Here is a 23,723-nt window from a genome sequence, read left to right as displayed (position 1 = left end):
AGTCTTTCCCCTAAAATGTTGCCTCTGTCCTCTCCTCAACTGAACTTCTGCTTAATGTGGACCGTTCTTACTTAATGATAAAACAACTTCTCTAATACAAAAGTTCTTCCTGGAAATTTAAAATCTGCCTTGAATTTAGGCTGGTGACTGGGATATACCATTTAATATCTAGGTGATAATCACCGGCCTTGATTGTTTAAATATCACTAGCCCTAAATTCCTAGCTGTAGCACTTCCTTTCCAGTTTAGAATCTCCAATTATTTCTTCTTGGAACTTCAGACTATTTGCTTAGAGATTTTTGTAGCCCCTGGATTTTGTGCTCTTGTTGCCTGAACCTCCCTACAACTGGATCAGCCTTCCCCAGTACCTGTCCCAGACTAGAGGGCAAAGCTAGGGATAGTGATAGAGTGTTACGTAAACAATTCTGAGATATAAAAGGCCTAGTCCCTCCAAACCAATCCATTAGGTCAGATTTTCCAGGAATTTTTTTCCACTTTACATTTTTTATATTTGTTCTTTTAGAATCTTCTTCAGCATGGCCCATTCTGTTCCATTCCTAGTTGAGAACTTACTCCGTCATTTAATACTATCCCATAAAAGTACCTAATTTTTTCAAAAAGTCTGGTGTTATCAGTCTCACCATTTTGAGTAGTGTCTGACACGATCTTTTTGAACTCTTTGTCTGATAAAGTAATTCCCACTGAAGGCAAAATGGACTGAAGTTCTTCTATAGTAATGTAATTTTCTTGGAGTTTATTGATAGCTTCATAGATGTTTTCTAAACATACAAAATGTAGAAGACTATTCAGCAACAGAATTTATGTATCATAAGCAATAATTAGCACCCAAAATCTTTAGTAATTAGAAAGCAAGTTTTATCTAATTATTATTACCTCGTATGACTGATTTTTCTTCATATTTCTGTTGTATCTTATATCTAAATATTTCCCATATAGCTCAAACAGAAAACAATCTTGAAGTTCTATATATATTTATAAACTACTTGTTTGAAGGAACAGCCTGTTCCAGTGGCCCAGCCAATGTTGCTTGGTTCTGATTAAAATATAATGAATGAGTTCAAGAGATCACAACAACAATGTGTTTAGTTTAATTTCCAGGATTCCAAGCAAACAATGAGAGTTCTTCCCCTTCCCATCATTTTAGTCTACTGTGCTTTCAGTTCACAATCTTCAAAATCATAAAATCTTAGCAATAGACACACATGGCCATCGTGAGTCCCCTAATATCATTCACTGAGATCAGCATAGTATCACTTCTGTGGCATTCCCACCAAAAACGCATAACCTGAACTTATTCATGAAGAAATATAAGGAAAACCCAAAATGAGGGACATTATACAAATTAACTAGTCAATTCTCTTTAAAAGTGTCACGGTCATGAAGCCATCCTAGATCAGAGGAGACTAAGGGACACATGACAACTAAATGTAATATGTGATCCTAGATGAGACCTTCAACCAGGAAAAGTACCTTTATGGACCAATTGAAAAAAATTGAATAAGGTCTTCAGAAAGTAAATAATATTGTATCAGTGTCAATTTCCTGGTTTAGTTCATTGTACTGTGGTTATACAAGATCTTAACACCTGGGAAAACTAGATGAAGAGTATATAGAAATGGCTTTACCTTGTGTAATTCTTATGATTTAAAAATTATTATAAAATTAAAAGTTAAAAATATTTTTAAATGTATATCAAATGACAGTCACATTTCAAAAATGCTCAATTACCATCTATTTATTTTGAGAAGTTATACCAGATAAATTATTTCTCTTTACACAGAATACCAAGTATGGCAATGGTAGATGACTTGGTTTTAAGGACACCAGCGAGTTAGATAAACACTTTCTTCCATAGGCTTCTTCTACCCACTGGCTCAATGCCTACTACACCATTGTTCCTTTAACCAGGGTTTTAATTCTTACTGGAATATAAAGAACTCAGAAAAAAAAAAAAATAAAGAACTCAGAAATAGGAATGAGGCACAGAGTACTAGTAGTGCATCAATAAAGGAATCAGGAAGAACCCTGTTGTGCCTCCTTAAGAAAACACACTTCCTGTTAAACTAAGTTGTTTAAAATATGTATTACTGTATAAGAACCACTAATATTTCACCAAGCACTCATTTTAGCAATTACCTTCAATACTAAATGCAATAAAAAGGTAAAGTTTCTTTCAAGAAAATAAACAACTTAAGTAACTTCAGCCAAGGACTATAGGAAGGAGTATTTAATTAAGTTTCATACACAGGACTTCTGTGAGAGAGGTACCATGGAAGGAGGAAAACATATATTGGTTGGGAAACCTTGCTCATCTTTGAGAAAGACCATAAAGCCTTGGGGAACCAAACTGTATAATAGTAGTTATTTTCTCTGGGTATTCCCACATCCGTAAGAGATAATATCTGAAGCATTATCATTTCATACTGGATATGGATATCATATATTTAAATTATGGAACCTGAGCAATAATTTCACATAGATACCTTGCATATTTAGTATAAAAGAAGCATTTCCAAAAGAAAACAGGCCCTCTCTTTCTAGGGAACTTGAGTGAGTCAAATTATTCTCTGAATAAACTTCTTGGTCAAAGTTAGGCATTTGAAAAAGGGAGTACAATCGTCTGGAAAGGTACAACCATCAAAACCACAATGTTGTATGTATTGGCCTATACACTAGAAGTGGCGGTTACTCAACAGCACTGACAAATGAAATGCATACAGCTGTCTAATAACTGATTAACTCAGCTTGTTTCTGTGATGACGCAAGAACTCAAGAACCTATATTTTGACTTACATATGTGATACTGACCCAGAGCATTCACTGCAATTTTTTCCTTAGATGCAACCTGTTTTAGGAGGCTGGAATGCCTTCTCACAGCTGGCTTCTGAAGTTTTGGGGTACTATAAGTATCACTTTTATCCATAGACTTTTTGAGGCTTGTAATGCTCTTCAAGTTATGTGGCGTAGACTTTGAGTCATGAATTTCAGTCTTCTCTGAACTTTTCTTAAAGTTTATCCCATCCTTTAAATACGGTTCCTGGAATCCTGTATCACTGCTATCAACCCCATTTAGGAATTTTTTTATTTGCAAAGGATTTTTTGATCTTTTAAATTGAAGGTAATCATTATCCTCCACAATTTTATGATATTGGAGTTTTTTTCCATTTAACTTTGGGAATGATGATAGTTCAGATAGTCTGGAAGATAAAACACTTTTCTTCCTATACTGTGAATAACATGCTGCTATATTTGATAACTTTCTGCTTGAAGTAGATTTATACAAGGCTGATGACTCCATAACTGCTAAACAAGAGAAACATATGTAATTACTTTATTTACCTGTATAATTTGTAATAGTTTTTAAAAAATAATAACTAAGTCTTCATGAAAGCTATTCAAGAAATTATCAATTGCTTAAATAAACAAAGTTTACTTAAAAAGTTAAATAAAACAAAATTAATATATGGAAAAACTAACAGAACTGATAATATTAACTAGGTTAAATATAATCTTCTGGTTTAATATATTTAAATTCTTTTATCCAAAGCTATTTGAAGTTACACCAAATCAAAAGTGATAGCCTCCTGAAGTTTGTAGTTCTCATTCCCCACTCCACCAATTTTGAAAGATAATAGGCTAAATACACCAATACAGCTACAAATCCCTTAATTATGAGCATACTGAACTATAAGGAAGTTGGAGTGGGGAAATTTTTATATATAAAATCAGAATACAGGGACTCCTTGGTGGCTCAGTTTGACTTGGGTCATGATCTCACTGCTTGTGGGTTCGAGACCCCATTGGGCTCTGTGCTGACAGCTCAGGGCCTGGAGCATGCTTCAGATTCTGTGTTTCCCTCTCACACTCTGTCCCTCCTCGACTCATGCTCTGTCTCCCTCTCTCTCAAAAATAAATGAACATTAAAAAAAATTTTAATTGAAAATCAGAATACAAATATTTACTCTCCTAAAGGTTCTCAGTAATTGTGGGAAAAAATAGTTTATATGTAAAATAACCTCTTCAAAAAAATATTAATACAATGTCCCACTGGGGCTTCCTTTATAAAATTCATCTGATGGCTCAGAATAGTATCTTACATTTGAATAACACATTTTAAAGTATTTCAAGTGTTATAACACCTGATTTTATAATAGACTATTATTCTCTTAGAAGTTAAAAATATGTTTGATCATTGAAAGCAAAACTTATAAACATTGTCTGGTGTTTTCAGTGTGTGTAGTAGTAATACATAATAAAATCATAGCTTATAGGAGGAAGGGTAAAAAGAGCTATATAATGGTAAAACTTCTATATTCCACTTGAAGTGGAAAAATATTTATTTTAGTATACTATAAAAGGTTAAGTATGTATACTATAATCCTTAAAACAACCACTGGAAAAATGCAGATATAGTGAAAATACATATAGAATAAGTTAACATACTAAAAAATGTTCCAAAATAAAGACAGAAAATGATTGAAAAACAGAGGAAAAAGTAGAAAATGAATAATAATATGGTATACCTGGTCTGAATGTATAAGTAATTACATTAAATATTAAAATACAGGGATTATACAAATAAATACAAAAAACATCACCCAACTCTATGTGGTTTACAAAATACTTCAAATATGGTAATACAGGAAGGTTAAAAGTAAACAGACGAAAAATATTTACCATCTAAAAAAATAAATAAAAAATAAAAATAAATAAAAATAAAAATATTTACCATCTAAGCACTAATCAAAATAAAACTAGTTATATTAGAATCAGAAAAAGTAAATGTAAGAGAAAAGAAAATTACCAGTGATCACATACATACTGCATAATGATAAAAGAGTCAGTTCACCAAGATATAACTATTCTAAATGTGAATTCACCTAGCAACAGAATTTTGCATGAACCCAAATCTGACAAAACTGAAAGGAGAAATAGACAATTATATTTGGAGAAAATATTCCTTTCTCCCTAGAACTCGTAAAAAATCAGCAAAGATACAGAAGAAATGAATAATATAAATTATTATGCATGGGAGTGGGTATGTGATTATTAGTAATATCTATTCCAGAAAAGAAAAATTAATGAAAAAACTTCTACACCAAAGACAAAATTAGAATTCAAAATAAACTTTTAAACTTTCAGGTAGTAATAGCAAATTGAACAGCCTTCAAAAATTCCATTTAAACTAAAGGAAGTTTTGGGGCACCTGGGTGGCTCAGTCAGTTAAGCATCGGACTTCGGCTCAGGTCATGATCTCACAGTTTATGGGTTCGAGCCCCACATCAGGTTCTGTGCTGACAGCTCAGAGCCTGGAGCCTGCTTTGGATTCTTTGTCTCCCTCTCTCTCTGATCCTCTCCTGCTCACACACTCTCTCTCAGAAATAAATAAAACATTAAAAATATAGCCTTGGAAAACAAAACAAAAGCAGTTTCAGGCAAAGTCAAGAGTCAGAAAACTTTGCACTTCAATGGCAATATTGAAAACTAGAAAATCTAGAAAATTATTTACAATCTAGAATTCTGAACCCAAACTATCAATAAAATATGAAGACGGAATCTGATATAGGAGGAAAGAAGTGAAAAGTCTCCAGCACATTAATAAAGAAAGATCCCAAGATGACAGTGGCACACAAAATGTAGAGGGCAACAAATTCATACTGAAGAACATCAAAATACCCTAAAGAAGAGTTCTTCAAGAAGACAAATCTAGTAGAATACCTTGTGCAGAAAAACTTATGAAGAGGATATTTAGACAGTTGGCAGAATTTAAGGTTCAATCAATAATATGTATACTTTTTTTTAAAACCAAGCAAGTAAATAAATAAGACCATTCAAAAAGGGAAAAATTGCACAGAAAGAGAAAGTAACCACAAGATACTTACCACCTGAGGCTCAGCGGTGAATAGTGCGTACATAAACATATTAACATAAATACAGAATTAAAACTTATTTAATTACCATATGACTATATTAGGAAGATGGATAGGTATGGGAAGAGTAAGTGGATACGGTGGAACAGGTAAGATGAAACAGAGCTAATTTCTTATTTTTCATATTAGGGAGTTTACTAGGTCTACCCAAAATTTAAAAAAAATCAACAGGTAGCAATACAAACATGTTATTTACAGTCATGAAGACAAATATCAAGTAATCAGCTAAGATGTTTAAAATGTTTGCCTCTGGAGAAACTGAGGAAAGGATCAGGCAAGAGGCTGTTCTATTTGCAGCAAGCTTATTAGGACTATATAATTCTTAAAATTATATACATAGATAATCTTGACCAAAGGATGTCCAGACAGAGAAAGAAAAGGGAATGACATGATGTGCAATAGGAAGAGATTTAAAAAACGTACTTAATGAAGAAAAACAAAACTAATCATGAATGATACTAAAGAATATACTAAATTTTTAAAAAAGTTTTGAATGTTCATTTATTTTTTAGAGAGACAGAGTGTGAGCAGGGGAGAGTCAGAGAGAGAGGGAGACACAGAATCTGAAGCAGCCTCTAGGCTCTGAGCAGTCAGCACAGAGCCTGACATGGGGCATAAACTCATGGACCGTGAGATCACAACCTGAGCCAGAGCTGAACACTTAACCGACTGAGACACTCAGGCACCCACTACACAAAAAATTTTTAACTGTTAATGTAAGGATGTCAGAATGACTCATAAATTGCAAATTACATTTTTTCCTCAGTGTTACTATTTGTTTTGAAGTTGACTTCATGTTGCAAAATATTAAGGGAAAGATAAAAGTAGAAAATTATGAGATAGTTATAAAATCAACATTGATTAGGTATATTTAGGATATTAAATTCTTATCTACCTAAATTCAGAGTTTGAGTAATGGGTTCAGAGAAGGCTTTCAGAATCCATATAATAAAACCTACAAATTAGGATTTAATTTAAAGGCAATTTATTTATAAATAATACTTGCTATAGTAATGAGAGCTCACTTACAAAACTCTTCATACTGGTGCTGTAGTTCATTCAAATTAAATAGAATATCTCTAATATCCACCATGTGGTTATCTGTAATAGAAAGAATAAGTTCAAGCACTGTTATTTCTTTTTTGAACACAAATCTAGCTTCCATCCCATTCTAATACAATATCAACACAGAGATGTGTGAAAGTAGGAACAGAGATTGGGAATAATATCTGGAATTGTTAATAGTGCAGTACACACTGTAACATCAAAGACCATTATTTTCTTTTTTCCTTAATATGAATTTCCCATCAAAAGAAATTAGCCACATTTTAAGCTCCAAAGCTAGGTAATCAGGTTAATTAATTCTATTCATTTATAAACAGTTTTTCAGAATTTACTATAGGTAGAATTTCAAGTTTTAGCTCTTTTGTCTTTCTCACTAGATTGTGAGCTCTTCCAAGAGTAGAGGATGTCATTTGTTTCCCTGATGCCTAGCAAATTATATACTTCCTAGCACTTAAAAACTAATTTTTTTAGGGACACCTGAGTGGCTCAGTCAGTTGCGTGTTCTACTCTTGATTTTGGCTCAGGTCATGATCTTACAGTTCAGTGCAGAGCCTGATTGGGATTCTCTCTCTCCTTCTCTATCTGCCCCTCCCCAGCTTGAGTTGTCTCTGTCTCTCTCTAAATAAATAAATAAACTTTTTAAGAAGTTATTTTTTAAAAATTATTATTTTTTAATGTTTATTTATTTTTGAGAGAGAGAGAAAGAGTGGGTAGGGGTAGAGAGAGAGAGGAGGACAGAAGATCTCAAGCGGGTTCTTTGTTGACAGCAGAGAGCTCGATGTGGGGCTCGAACTCACAAACCATGAGATCATGACCTGAGCTGAAGCTGGACGCTTAACCAACTGAGCCACCCAGGTGCCCCTAAAAATTATTTTTGAATGAATACAATATACTGAAGGCTGTAAAGATGTCTACATTGTGGATGGCAGTATTTACTTAGCACCTTACGTGTGCCCAGCACTCCCATAATTATAACTTCCTACCATTCTGCCCTTGCCATACGTTTTCCTTCTTGTATGACAGAAGACGGGGTCAGAGACAGTAATAATGTCATTTTAATTGCACACAGAGGTAGAAAATGCCGAAGAGTTCTTGCCTCAAAATGTTTGACTTTGCTTGACATCCAAAGTGAGAAAGACCAGGAGTTGACTTACTTAATTATAAAAATACTAGGTTTGTTCTTCAGTCTATGCATAAGAAATCAACTATTCAATTATATGCATCAGCAAAGACCCTGAAAAAAAGGTGCCAGGTTTTAATGTGCCTTTTGAGTCAAAGAATTATATACACTAATGGTTCTGGTGTTGGATAAGTTTAATTCATTATGATTCTTTGAAAATTGGTAAACTATGTCAGGTTCAGGCCTTTAAATTACTGGAAAGCAAGTAAATATTTGACCCAATCAAAGAAGTGTTAGACCAATTGATGCTAAGTTGTCTTCTGATTAGGAACTGCTTCTTATATTCTGTGTGTTTTTTTTAATTTCCTTGGTATTAATTCTCATTCTCTTCTTGATTGTGGTTCTAACACCCCAGTGAACTCCTGCAACTTTTGTAGATTGAGCCCATGTCCCAAGTTCTTAGATCAAAGAATAAGTCCTAAAATAATTCAAGGCTTCAGCCATCAAACTCTTGAATTTGATTAGTGAAAAGTATTCTGTTGGATCGTCCATAAATTAATCCAATGTAGAAGGCTGTATTGTTTATATCTGCTCTCCACTTAAAGAACTCTGCTTTCCAGAAAGAGGTCCAAAATTGAACATACAGTACTCAACCATTTATAGATTTATTAGCTTTTGCTCAAATTTATTCCTTGCTTCTAAACAATGACAAGTACCTGTCACAAACCTCTAAAACAAATACTATCTACTTATATAGTTCCTGGTGGCCAAATAAGCATTACAGAATCTGAAATTACTATTTCGGTCCCTATTTGGCTTATCAAAACCTCAGTGAATAATTCCTGGTTTAGACTGAGACAATCAATATAGTTAAAGGTACCATTTAATTCATAAGGGAAGTTCAAAACAGCCTCCCACTCTTACATATGTACTTCTGGAGGAAATTTAACCGGGAAAATGTAACTACCTAATGTGAAAAAAAAATTATCCTAATGATCAAAGTCATATTCAAGGCAACATTACTTTGAAGGTATAAAATGACTACTAACACATTTCCATAAATGCCACAATAGCTCCACAATATCAAATACCTTCTCTATCAAAAATCATGCTAGTTACTACTTTTCACCCAGTTCAATTACCAGATTAGTAACTACCACGAGAGAAAAAACTACTGCACCAATATCCTATTTCAGAAACCAAACTACCAGAACTGTCATCAGACACTCCCAGAACTGTCATCAAGTAATTTTCCATATTCCTCTTGACATATCTTAATGAAGCAAATGTTTGTTGGACTTCCTTGCAAATTCCAGTGGCATTCCTCTTCATCATGCGTACTCATGAAAATGAACATATTCTCCATGTATCATTATTACTCCAAAAAACCAAACCAAATACAAAAACCAGATGTTAAACCAGTACCTATAACACGATGCTATGGCTTCTACTAGTGGGACAACTGAGTTATATCACTCCTTACTTCAAAATTCTGTTACAGAAGAATCCATATCTCCTACCCGAGTAACCCAAAACTTTTGGCATCTAAGGTTGTCCTTTCTTTTAATGTTTAAGTAAAATAGCTCAGACCCTACACCATACATTATATGAACAACAATCAATACTCCCTCCAAAATTTGAGGATTCCTGAGTGTTTTATACTCTTGCACTTGATTTTTGTTTTGTTTTCTATTCCCATGGACTCCTGATTACACTATCTTATCTTACATTATCACATTCTATAGGTGCTATCTTCTCTCCACCCCAAGCCTACCTAACACAGAACCTACAGACCTTTTTTTCTTTAAGTCCACCTACCAACGTTATCAACACTAGATAGTGTTGCTATCTATACTAGATAACTTGCAATTAATGAGAGTAAGGGATTTCTTTATAGCACAGCAAGCACTACACAGTATTGTCCTAGAGTTCTACAGCCACCCTCTATTGATTGCTAGACCCCCATTCACTCTTAGGTTTTCTCAATGTTCCTCTTCCAGATGCTGATTAGCCACTGTCATATTCTAAGTTCCTGTTGTTTTCTTATATAGAGTACTTTACCTTACCTTTTTTGCTCAACCTCCCAATAGGCTTTAGCTCCCATAATCAAACATACCTATCAAAATGATTTTCCTTGTCAAAAGACAAGGACCTTTCCTATGAGGAATTTTACCTTAAGTCACAACCAGCTTATTAAAATGACAGGATGAAAAAATCTTGTTCTCTCTGGTTGGGGGAAATGGAGTAAAGGGTGAGACTGATTAACTCATTCAACATATATTTGTTGAGCAGTTAATATGTGCTATAAGCACTGTACAGAGTACTGAGGATACAATATTGAGAAAAAGTAGACACAATATCTGCTTTCCTGGTACTTAGTCTTATTTGAGATACAATCTTCATTAAAAAAACAAGAAATAAAAAATTGCAACTGTGATTAGTGCTGTGAGAGTGTAGGAGAACTTGACCTAGTCAGAAAAGTCATGGAAACACCCTTAAAGAAGAGAGGTGAATTTAAATCTAAAGTATAAGTAGGAATTAACGAGGAGGGGAAGAATGTTCCAGGAAAAGAAAAGAACATATGCAAAGGCCATGGCAGGAAGAGGCATGGTATATAACTGAACTCTAAGAAGGCACAGTAAGCAAAGCAGAATGTGGTCTTAGATAAAGCTGGAGATCTAGGGTAAAGGCCAGACATTGCAAGTCCTTGTACATGACATTAAAGGGTTCTTCATCCCAAGAAGTATTATTAGATTTTATGTAAGGTGGTAACATGATCAGATGTGTGGTTTTATTTACCTTTTTAAATTATGTTTATTTATTTTTGAGAGAGAGAGAGAGAGAGTGCAAGCAAGGTAGAGGCAAAGAGAGAGGGAGACACAGAATCCAAAGCAGGCCCCAGGCTCCAAACTGTCAGCACAGAGCCCGACATGGGACTCAAATCCACAAGCCATGAGATCATGACCTGAGCCAAAGCCGGACGCTTAACTGACTGAGCCACCCAGGCACCGCTCAGATGTGTGTTTTGAAAAGATCATTCTGGCTATAGTGTTAAGGGGGATAAGACTGGATGTGGGTTGACTTGTTAGGACGAACAGCGATGGTCCTAAGGAAAAATTATGGTAACTTGGACTAAGGTAATATTGGAAAATAGACAGATTTAAGAGGTACTTAGAAGTTTAAAATAATAGTAATTCACGATGATTGCATTTGGAGAACAGAGAAAAAACAGAGCTGTCAAGGATAATGCCTAGGTTTCTGTTTCACATTTCTTGAGACTATTCTAGGTGCCAATAGGTTCTATTTCATTCCTACAACAATCTATGAAATCAGCATAATTTTTAGTTTAGCTCCCCAAATAAAGTACAAGGCCTGGAAATNAGTTCTGCAGTGGTTTCATATATAATTTCTGTTGCTTCTGGTAGAGCATTCCCTAAAGGCTATTTAATAATCTGACTTGAAATAATCTTTAAATTTCTTTATTAAATTTTTTTTCTTAAATTAAATCTTTAAAATTCCTATTTTATGAGCATCTTCATACCTCAGAACATCCCTCCACTTATGTTTATCAACCCAGAACTCGCCATAAATGACAACCTAGTAAAACCCATGCAGCCTAATTCTATCTTCACACCACATTTCAGCAACCAAAGACCCACTAAAAAGCCACTACTAACAAATGACAAAACCCAGTGGAAGCCCATGGAAAAGATGTCATGTCTGATGATGTTTCTGCCATATGTTCCCTCAGTCTAAAATATTTTTCTCACTCTTCATTACCACCTTCAACCAACTAACCCCTACTGATCCTTCAAGATTTAGCTCATATATCACATCCTCTGATTATCTTTCCCTAGTGTTTCCAGTATACATTTGCAGACTATCTACATTCTATAATAGTATTTGCTAGACAACATTATAATTTTCATTTTATTTGACTTTTTGCACACTAGAATGTGAACTCCTTTAGAAAAAGAAGTGTGTTCTATTGACCTGTGTATCACCTTGCATAGTTCCAAGCAGAGTAGATATTAGATGACTATCTGACTCATTAAATACATGGATAATACATTCATATATCAATCCATTATTATCAGACACCCCCTGGTACCATAGAAACATGTAATACAAAACATCTGCTAAATATATTCATAATGTTTTTTTTAAAAATCTACATTTTGCAGAGTAACTGAATAGCACAGGAAGATTATATAACCAAAGCAATTTTATAAAGTTAAAAATTCAAGAAATTTAGGTCTCCTAACTTGTGAAGCCAATGCCCTTGACACTAAAGAAACCATCTCTCCACAGACAAGAAATGGAAAAGAGATGTAAGTTTGGAAATAAAATAAATCCATTTTTCTCTTAGATATTTATCAATCATACTAAAATATAATAATTTTAGAAATTTCTCATTTAATTTTTCTAGACTATCTCTTACCACAGACACCAATAAGCAATGTTGAGGTAAGAGAGGTAAGAGAATAAAGAAGAAGGAGAGTTAAAGGATAAATCAGAACACTGATATCCAAGAAACATATATTTACATATTAATTCAAATAACTCACTGTCTATACTAGCATGTTTTATCACTTCCTGAAAAGTTTCAGGAATTACAGGAATATCCATGCTCTCCAAAACAGTAGCCAGTTCATCAATTGCAACTCGACCACTTTTTATCCTACAGAAAATCTTCAAGGCATTCTGGAATGCTGCAAAAATATAATAAACAAAGAACTTATTTTACCATGAGACTCAACAGTTTTTCTTGGAGGGTCTAATTTTGTGTCAGTAGCTTACCAGGACACAATAACTTTACATAGGCTAGGATTTTCTAAAAATTTACCTGCAAGTAGGCATTTGCCCAATTCTGACCACATTCCTAGTATAAAATTTAATTTATGCTATTATCACTACTGATATAATATTAGCAATGATGGCTGGTATTTATTGAATGCTATTTATATGCCAAGCATTGTGCTAAAAGCTACAGGCATTGTGCTAAAAGCTATGTATGGATTATCTCATTATACTATATTCACTGCTTAGTTAAACCTTTNTTTTTCCATTGGATATTCTTTCCTGCTTTGTCAAAGATTCATTGGCTGTATACTCTTGGATCCACTTTTGAGTTCTCACTTCTGTTCCATTGGTCTATGTGTCTGTTTTTGTGCCAATACCATACTGTCTTGATGATGACAGCTTTGTAGTAGAGGCTAAAGTCTGAGATGGTGATACCTCCTGTTTTGGTTTTATTTTTCAGTATTACTTTGGCTCCCTCTTTGAATTTCTTACTTACTACTTGGCATTTTGATTAACTCCAATAGCACTAGGTTTCTCTTTTGTCTACTTGGTTTTCACCTTACAGCTTTTTCTTGACTATAGATTTGTATGTGTGTTTAGGCTCCTAAGTACTGCCTACTTGTCGAGCCACAGTTGAACTCCCATGTATTCCTTTGCTTTTCCAGTCCTGGTTTTGTATTTTGACCTTATTTTTTGTTTATGGTCAAATGTTCTGAGAGCTACAAAGAAGTCATCCCAGGTTTCTTTTCTTCCTCTTAAAACAATATGCCTAATTCTCAAATACGTTACTTTTTATAAAATATCCAAGAAACATAAGACTTTATAAATGTAAAATACCCTCTTTAATCCTTCCTATATTGTAAGTTTAATGTTGACTTTAGAATCTTTTATTATATGCATTTATGAATGTATATAAATATTTATATATTTTGTAAGACAAAATGAGTTATCAGTTAAGAGGCAGAGGAGAACTAGAGGACCTGGATCTGATAGAGGCAAGGGAAAAGATCAAGTATACAGTTAGGAATCAAGAGACCCTAAGAAAATAAAAGGGAAAAATATGATCATCTTATGCTTTAAGAGAAAGGGATCATGCTCTGTACTTCGTTGTCTAGCATGATTTTTTTTTAGAACTGAGTAATGAATGTTTCTTGGAAAGATTTCCTGCCAGTAGTTGTAGGTCAGCCTTTTACTTAAATATTTTTTTAATTTATTTTTTATAATTTTTATTTATTTTGAGAGAGATCTAGAGAGGAAGTGAGGAAAGGGAAGAGAGTGAGGGAGACAGAATTCCAAGCAGGCTCCATGCTATCAGTGCAGAGCCTGATGTAAGGCTTGATCTTACAATCGATGAGATCATGACCTGAGCCGAAATAGCGTTGGATGCTTAGCCAACTGAGCCACCCACATGCCCCATCCTTTTACTTTTTAATAGCTGCATGGTGTCTGAAAAATGTAGATGTACTATAATTTACTTAATCCTTTATTATTTGAATATTTGATTCTAATTATCTTACTATTATAGATACTTTCACAATGAATATCTTTCCTTAATATTTTATATATATTTATTTTTGTATTATAGTTTATATTTATATATATGTGCCTGTGTCACGAAGTGCAATTTAAGGCAAAATTAGTTGTCAATTATTAGGTAGAGGAGAACCAGAGGAACTCTGTGTGTGCATTGGGGCATGCCTTCAACACTCAGACAAATAGTTTTCAACTCTTCCTTCCCCTTCACTTCCTGCTTATGTATATCCTCAAACTAAGCCAGACCTGAGAGTTCAGGACCTGCTCAGGTTTTCCTAGGTACAGCCCTATTTATGTGTGTGGCCATGTAGATGCTCAGGAATATGTTAGAACTTTTCCAAGGCCTCTAAGGACATCTCATTTCCCATATTTTCCTATTAAGCTTGTTGTCTCGCCTATTATTTGCTCCAATTATTTTTTTTAATGGCATGAATCTACATTTATTGACTTGTAAATAGGTCTATGACATATTTTTCAGTGGAAAAGCGATATAGTATATGTACTATTTTATCTGAGTGAAATGTTCACAATCATTGATGAACATTAATGAATGTTGATGAACATAAAGAGACATAGAAAGTAGGATGCAAGTAGGATATTAATCAAAATGCATCATTTTTTGCATGCCCTGCATGGGAAATTTGTGTTGCTTTTATCTTTATTCTTTGTATAGTTATGGGTTTATTTGATTTTTAAAAATTAGTATGTGAGGGCCCCAGGGTGGCTTAGTCCGTTGAGTGTCCAACTCTTGATTTTGGCTCAGGTCATGATCTCAGGGTTGTGCTATTGAGCCCCAAGTCAAGCTCCGCATTGAGCATGGAGCATGCTTAAGATTCTCTCTCTCCCTCTGCCGCTTTCCCCTGTTCTCTCTCTTTCTAAAATAAAAAAAATTTTTTTTCAATCTTAAAAAAAATTAGTATGTCATTGGAAGAGCAGCATTAGCATTTAAGAGCAGGGCTCCTGAATCTGTTTTTCGTTCATTGTTTTCAAGTATTTATTTATTTATTTAACATTTTAAAAAATGTTATATTTATTTCTGAGAGAGAGAGAGACAGCGTGAGCAGGGGAGGGTCAGAGAGAGAGGGAGACACAGAATCCGAAGCAGGCTCCAGGCTCTGAGCTAGCTGTCACCACAGAGCCCGGCACGGGGCTCGAACCCACAAACTGTGAGATCATGACCTGAGCCGAAGTCAGATGCTTAACTGACTGAGCCACCCAGGCACCCCTCAAGTTTTTATTTAAATTCTAGTTAGTTAGCATATAGTGTAGTACTGGTTTCAGGAGTAGAATTTAGTGATTCATCATTTACATATAACATCCAGTGCTTGCTCCAGCTATTACCCACCACTTCAGACAGTTATAATGTTAACTAATTGCCTACGATTGTTTTTGAGTAGTACTTCCAGGGAAAAGACTCTGCATTGGGCAAGCTTTGAGTCAGGTCAAATAAGGACAGCTTTGCAAGTAAGGTCTTCCAGGAAACCACAAGACAAGTCTAATAATGACAGTTCGTAGGGAATGGGGCTTTGAAGAAGTCCCAAACTCCTTCTTCTCCATTGGCTGTCAGGCTCTTACTTTTCAAGGTTCCTGGGAAGCCTGGATGGCAAGATGGGAATATAGCAGCTAAAATGCCACCGAGCTCACTATTACTGAGTTTCAGCATTTTTCTTAAAGAAAACACTCTTTGGATTACTGTAAGCCTTTGATTTATATCCAGAATTTTGAAAAAAGTTGATTGTGACAATTTGTGCCAGTGTTCTCATTGCTTTCATGGAGGAGAGGATTCTCGGAGGTCCTACCTCTGCCACTTTTGCTCACTTGATCAATAATGAATGAATGAATAATGCCCAGTTCTTCCTCCATGACTGTGCAAATCTAAAACCTTATGGATCATTAAGCTTGTTATATCCTGAGTTCTGAGAAAATGTAGACTGACGGAAAATGATTTGCTCCCTTGAATTGATGATAGAAATTGCATTTCCTTATCAAATTAAATTAAGGGATGCAGTAATCTAAGGATCACTTAAATTTAGCATTAGGACACAGGTATCAATCTGTTTAGATTTTAAGGAAGACATTTGTTTAGGGGAAATTCTCTCCTTAATATGAATATTTTCATCTAAATGTATTCTTTCTGATTCATTTTTAAAAATGTATTTATTTAAAGTCAAGTTTGTTAACATACAGTGTAGTATTGTTTTCAGGAGTAGAACTCAGAGATTCATCACTTACATATAACACCCAGTGCTCATCCCAAGTTCCCTCCTTAGTACCCCTTACTCATTTAGCTCATCCCCCCACTCACCTCCCCCTCCAGCAACCCTCGGTTTGTTCTCTGTATTTAAGAGTCTCTTATTGGGGCTCCTGGGTAGCTCAGTCAGTTAAGTGTCCAACTTCGGCTCAGGTCATGATCTCACAGTTTGTGGGTTCGAGCCCCGTGTCAGGCTCTGCGCTGACAGCTAGCTCAGAGCCTGGAGCCTGCTTCAGATTCTGTATCTCCCTCTTTCTCTGACCCTCCCCTGCTTACACTGTCTTTCTCTCTTAGAAACAAATAAAACATTTTTAAAAAGTCTCTTATTGTTTTTAATCTTATTTTTCCTTCCTGTATGTTCATCTGTTGTGTTTCTTAAATTCCATATATGAGTGAAATTATATTTGTCTTTCTCTGACTTATTTCACTTACACAATACACTCTAATTCTATCCATATTGTTGCAAATTTTTCCAATTCATTTTTGATGCTAAGGACTGTTAGCATAGAAAATGAAGTTTCTGTGGAGAAATAGAAGACCTTTATTTTTTTTCCCACATCATCCGAGTAGTTTTTTGTTTATTTTATTTTATTTTATTTCATTTTATTTTTTTTACAAATAGTTTATTGTCAAATTAATTTCCACATAACACTCAGTGCTCATCCCCATAAGTGTCCTCCTCCATGCCCATCCCTCCCTCCCCCCCACATCCATCAGTCCTCAGTTTTTGTCAGCATTCAAGAGTCTCTCATGGTTTGCCTCTCTCCCTTTCCCCCACCATTTCCGCCCTTCTTCTCCCCCTTGTTCCTCCGTCAAGTTCCTCCTAATCCTCCTATACGTGCAAACATATGATATTTGTCCTTCTCTGCCTGACTTATTTCGCTCAGCATAACACCCTCAAGGTCCATCCATGTTGCTACACATGGCCAGATTTCATTGTTTCTCATTGCCATGTAGTATTCCATGGTATAGATAAACCACATCTTCTTGATCCATTCGTCTGTTGATGGACACTTAGGCTCTTTCCATGTTTTAGCTATTGTGGAGAGTGCTGCTATGAACATTGGGGTACATGTGCTCCTATGCATCAGCATTTCTGTATCCCTTGGGTAAATTCCTAGCAGTGCTATTGCTGGGTCATAGGGGAGTTCTATTGTTAGTTTCCTGAGGAACCTCCACACTGTTTTCCAGAGGGGCTGTACCAGTTTACATTCCCACCAACAGTGTAGGAGGGTGCCCGTTTCTCCACATCCTCGCCAGCATCTAGAGTTCTCTGATTTGCTCATTTTAGCCACTCTGACTGGCGTGAGGTGGTATCTCAGTGTGGTTTTGATTTGTATTTCCCTGATGAGGAGGGATGCTGAGCATCGTTTCATGTGTCTGTTGGCCATCTGGATGTCCTCTTTGGAGAAGTGTCTGTTCATATCTTCTGCCCATTTCTTCACTGGGTTGTTTGTTTTTCGGGCGTGTAGTTTGGTGAGTTCCTTATAGATTCTGGATATTAACCCTTTATCTGATATGTCATTTGCAACTATCTTTTCCCATTCCGTTGGTTGCCTATTAATTTTCTGGGTTGTTTCCTTGGCTGTGCAGAAGCTAAGAAATAGAAGACCTTTAAATCGTGGTTAAACCATTGCTAAACTCTTTGTAATATGATTAAAAAAAATCTAAAGAGAAATTTTGCATCTACTCTATTCTTTCTTTTATACTATTTTTTCTAAATTACATTTTTAAGCAATTAATGATGCCCTCAAAGTTTGGATTAAGCTGCTTTGCTATTAAAGATTATACCACTGGTGGATAAGAGATTAGTTTAGTTAAAAGGTTTAACCAAGCAACCACCTCACGCCAGTCAGAGTGGCTAAAATGAGCAAATCAGAGAACTCTAGATGCTGGCGAGGATGTGGAGAAACGGGCACCCTCCTACACTGTTGGTGGGAATGTAAACTGGTACAGCCCCTCTGGAAAACAGTGTGGAGGTTCCTCAGGAAACTAACAATAGAACTCCCCTATGACCCAGCAATAGCACTGCTAGGAATTTACCCAAGGGATACAGAAATGCTGATGCATAGGAGCACGTGTACCCCAATGTTCATAGCAGCACTCTCCACAATAGCTAAAACATGGAAAGAGCCTAAGTGTCCATCAACAGACGAATGGATCAAGAAGATGTGGTTTATCTATACCATGGAATACTACATGGCAATGAGAAACAATGAAATCTGGCCATGTGTAGCAACATGGATGGACCTTGAGGGTGTTATGCTGAGCGAAATAAGTCAGGCAGAGAAGGACAAATATCATATGTTTGCACGTATAGGAGGATTAGGAGGAACTTGACGGAGGAACAAGGGGGAGAAGAAGGGCGGAAATGGTGGGGGAAAGGGAGAGAGGCAAACCATGAGAGACTCTTGAATGCTGACAAAAACTGAGGACTGATGGATGTGGGGGGGAGGGGGGATGGGCATGGAGGAGGACACTTGTGGGGATGGGCACTGAGTGTTATGTGGAAACTAATTTGACAATAAACTATTAGAAAAAAAAAAAAAGAAATTCAAAGAGGGAAAGCAAGCCAAGCATTACATCCATATTGTTAATTGATGCCTATGGCATACATTTAATAACGTTTATTACATTAATGAATACATAAACATTAAAGAGTTTTCTTGTCTCTTGTTTCTTATCCAGGTATATGAAGACTATCACATTCATATATCCTTGATTCTAAGAAAATACAGCTGGTTGATTACGGAAATATATAATCCCAAGGACTGATAGTGGGAATTTGATCTTGCCTAATAGCAAAACCAAGGAACTGGTTTTTGTTTTGATTTGCTTTAAACCAAAGCACTGTTAAAATTAGGTAAACTAAAAGTTGTTAGAGGACATTTGTGGGGATGAGCACTGGGTGTTATATGGAAACCAACTTGACAATAAACTATTTAAAAATAAATAAAAGTTTTTAGGAGATCCATCAGTGTCTGAAATTTTTAGGGAGAAATACAAGCAGATTCAAAAGAGAGTGAAGAAAGCACTGTTCACATTGGAGAAGAAAACAGATGTGAGATTTCAAAGGGAAAAAAGAAAAAAACACATGAACAAAGAAAGGCATGAAAATTAGAATGAAATTGGCATGTGCAGAGATTTATGATTAACTGGAGCGTAAGGTTCTTGCCTGGAAAAGATTCTACAGAGAGAGGAGGAGTGGCAAGCAAACTTATGAGGAGGTGAGGATGTTAAGCATAAGGTTTGGACTACATGACATGACAAAAATCATGTGTTAAGAAAATCTAGCAGTTGTGTGGAGGAAAAAGTGGAAATTATAGACAGAAGATTGGGATGCCATGGAAAGTTATTTAGTGACTTTTATGAAATAACTCATGTCTAATTTTTCTCAACCTAGGCTACAGGCAGAGTGGGGGCGTTAATACTTAAAAGATTCTGAAAAAAACATAAATTCATATAACCATCCCACCCTAAAATCAGTTACAACCAAAATCATTCTTTTCTGTAATTTTGAAGAATCATTTTTACCTGGATCCTGGGAGACCAAATAACAAACATCATTCACAGTCTTAAGGAAATCTGAAAAATCCAGCATTCCATTAACTATAATAATAGTTCAGAAACAGAAAGAAAAAAATGCATTAGTAAATTCACTAAGAACATGAAAGTGCAAACTAAAAATGTGAATAGAATTAACTGATAGCCTAGAGAAGCATTAACATTAAATATAGAATGTAAAAAAACTTATCACAAAAACATATTACATTTTTTAATTGTGTAATAAATAGCGTCCAGCAATATTAAGAATGATAGAGACTAGAATTGAAGATACTGTAGTGCTCTTTACTCAAAGCCCTAATTTTTATATTTGTCATTACGTGCAAAAAAATCATGCAACTTGTCAATTTTACATACTTAATGGTTTCACCTTAAAAGAATAGGACTGATTTTATCACATTCTAGATAAGCCCCTCTATTCCAGTGGTTTGGGAGGAGACTAAAGACCCAGCTGAGGTTCTAATGAAAGCTTTGCCTCACATCATGCCATCTCTCTCTCTCCTCTTTCCTCTGTCTCTCATCACACACTTGTGCACATGCGCACGCGCACCCACCCACACACACACACTGCATTAAACAAATGCACAAAATGTTGCACAATATTAAAATCTTTACCCAAAAAATCACCTCATTTCTCATGCAAAAAGTAATGCCTATTTCTTTAAAAAAAAAAAAAAAAAAGAAAGTTATCTAAATTGTACAAATGAAAATTTCAGTGAGAAATTATTGTTTGGTTTGAATGAGAAGTTGAAATTATAGTGCTTTTTTTTTTCCTCATGATAATGCACAGGTCATGTCTGATAGCAACTAGAGCTGAAAATCAGATTTACAAAGTGTGACAAAACACAGAATCAGGATTCTTAAATCTTATTTTCTAGACAAGCATAGATCTTCATCAAGGAACATCTGAAGTTTTCAAGAACCTTCAAGTTAAATAACTATAAAGTTACTTTCCCCTTCATTTAGTAAATGAAGCCAATTTTGAAAGGGTTTAGCTCTGTTCAGAAGAAAATTACTATAAATTCACATTCCAATTTAATGTAATCTGAACAAAGTAACTTATAAAAGAACATTTCAGTGCTTCTGGTGGTCTGCAGGCTTCTACCTTCAGAGAAATTGACAAGGCTTAGTTTTGTCATTTCTAAACCACAGAAACACTTTCTGGATTGGAAACTTTGTCAAGTTGTCTGCCTCAAAATTTATTTTTCAGCATAATAAGTTGAGAATGGTTTCTCCTTTCCTTCAAAACAATGAAACATCGGTACAAATTTCAATCACTTTGATTTGTTTTCTGACTTCTATGTAATTTAGGCTTAAACAAAAACCTTTTAGATAAGACATCAAAAGCATAATCCATAAAAGAAATAGTTGTAGACTAGACTTCTTCAGAAGTGTGAACTTAAGTTTTTTTGAAAGATATTCTTCAAAAATTGGGGCACCTGGGTAGTTTAGTCTGTTAAATCTCTGACTCTTGATTTTTGCTCAGGTCGTGATCTCATGGTATGTGAGTTCAAGCACATCAGGCTCTGTGCTGACAGTGCGGAGCCTGCTTGAGATTCTCTTTCTGTCCTCTCTCTCTGTTCCTCCCTTGCCTGGGCTCACTCTCTCTCTCTCTCTCAAAATAAATAAACTTAAAAACAAAAAAACAAAAACAAAAATGAAAAGATAAGCCATACACTAGAAGAAAATATCCAGTAAATCACGTACCCAGTAAAGGACTTGTATTCAGAATATATACTTTCAAAATCCAATACTAAAAACACAAACACATTTTCATTGGGCAGAAGATATACGGGTAACAAATAATAAGCACATGAAGATATATCCAAAATCATTTGCTCATGCAGGAAATGCAAATTAAAATCACAATGAGATAATACCATACATCCATAAGAATGACAAGTTTTAAAGGCTCACCAATTCCAGGATTGACAAGGATGAGGAGCAATTGAAACCCTCATAAATTGCTCATGGCAATGTAAAATAATTCAGCTGCTTTGCAAGCATAGTTTAGCAGTTTCTAAAAAATTCAACTATACCTACCATACAACTCAATCATCCTATCATCAAGTATTTACCCAAGATAAATGAAAGCACATGACCACACAAAGACATACAAATGAATGCTTACGCCAGCTTTATCTGTAATAGCCAAGAACTGGAAACAATCCAAACGTCCATCAGTTAAATGGAAGAACAAATTATGGTACATCCATAAAGGAGAATAGTGCTTAGCAAAAAAAAGAAATAAACTTGATATGTATAAAAGCATGGATGAATCTCAGTATAATTAAGCTGAGTGAAAGAAATCAAACTAAAAAAAGGAGAACTTACTGCATGATCCCATTTATATAAAATTCTACAAAATACGAACTAATCTGTAGTGACTGAAGCAGATTAGTGTTTGCTTGGGAAGTTGAGGGGGGTTGTGGAGAGAGAATGGGGACTCACAAAGGGGTATAATGGGATTGAGTTTTCATAAGTATATACATATGTCAAAATTTTAAAATTGTATACTTTAAGTATGTCAAGTATACACCTCAATAAAACTATAAAATATATAGATAATTTTAAAATCCATTGGTATAGCCAATTACAAAAACAGTACAGAGGTTTTTGTCAAAGAAGTTAAAAAAAGAACTATCATATCATCCAGCAAGCTCACTTTTGGATATATATCCAAAGGAAATAAAAGCACTATATCAAAGAGATATGTGCACTTCATATTCATTGCAGCATTATTCACAATAGCCAAGAAATGGAAACAGCCTAAGGGCTCACCAACAAATGAATAAAGAAAATGTGACCTTTATGTATAATGACATATTCTGGAGGGTGGAGGAAATAGACAGATGTTTGTCAAAGGATACAAACTTTAGGTAAAAAATGAACAAATTCTGGGAATCTAATGTACAGCGTGGTGACTATAGTTAATCATACTATATTGTATTTTTGGAATTTGCTAAGAGAGTAGATTTTAAGAGAGTACTGTTATCATCACACACAAAAAAGGTAACTATGTGAGGTGATGGAAATGTTATTTACTTGATTTTGGCAACCATTTCACAATGTATATGTATATCAAATCATTATGTTGTATACTTTAAATATATACAATATGTATTTGTCAATTATATCTCAATAAAGCTGGACAAGATAACATGACTTGACATAAACCACTTTCCTATAAGTATGTGCATATCCTATGACCTATCTTCTTCATTTCTAGAAATCTATCCTATAAAAATATTTTTACAAATGTGCAAGAATTGATGAACAAGGATGCCCTTTGTAGCATTATTTGTAATAGCAAAAAATTTTAGAGGTAACTTCACCATTCATCAATATGAGACCAATTAAAATGTATATAACAAATAACCAGGAAGAATATCTACCAAATTATTAACAGTGTATACTATGGAAATATATAGTAAAA

The 23,723-nt window shown here is 34.9% G+C and overlaps 1 protein-coding gene across 1 annotated transcript in view; it reads right to left on the bottom strand.

The window, feature by feature from the left end:
* EFCAB13 (EF-hand calcium binding domain 13) overlaps positions 1-23,723 on the bottom strand; it is a 76,803-nt gene that overhangs the window by 27,901 nt on the left and 25,179 nt on the right. Inside the window, 4 exon segments of the mRNA XM_077780375.1 lie at positions 642-779; positions 2,830-3,324; positions 6,981-7,052; positions 12,705-12,848. Coding sequence (XP_077636501.1) covers positions 642-779; positions 2,830-3,324; positions 6,981-7,052; positions 12,705-12,848 — 849 coding nt within the window.

This window comes from Crocuta crocuta, unplaced genomic scaffold (assembly GCF_008692635.1).
Source record: "Crocuta crocuta isolate KB4526 unplaced genomic scaffold, BGI_CrCroc_1.0 scaffold288, whole genome shotgun sequence".
Lineage (NCBI taxonomy): Eukaryota > Metazoa > Chordata > Mammalia > Carnivora > Hyaenidae > Crocuta > Crocuta crocuta.
This window is presented reverse-complemented; position numbering and strand designations above follow the sequence as displayed.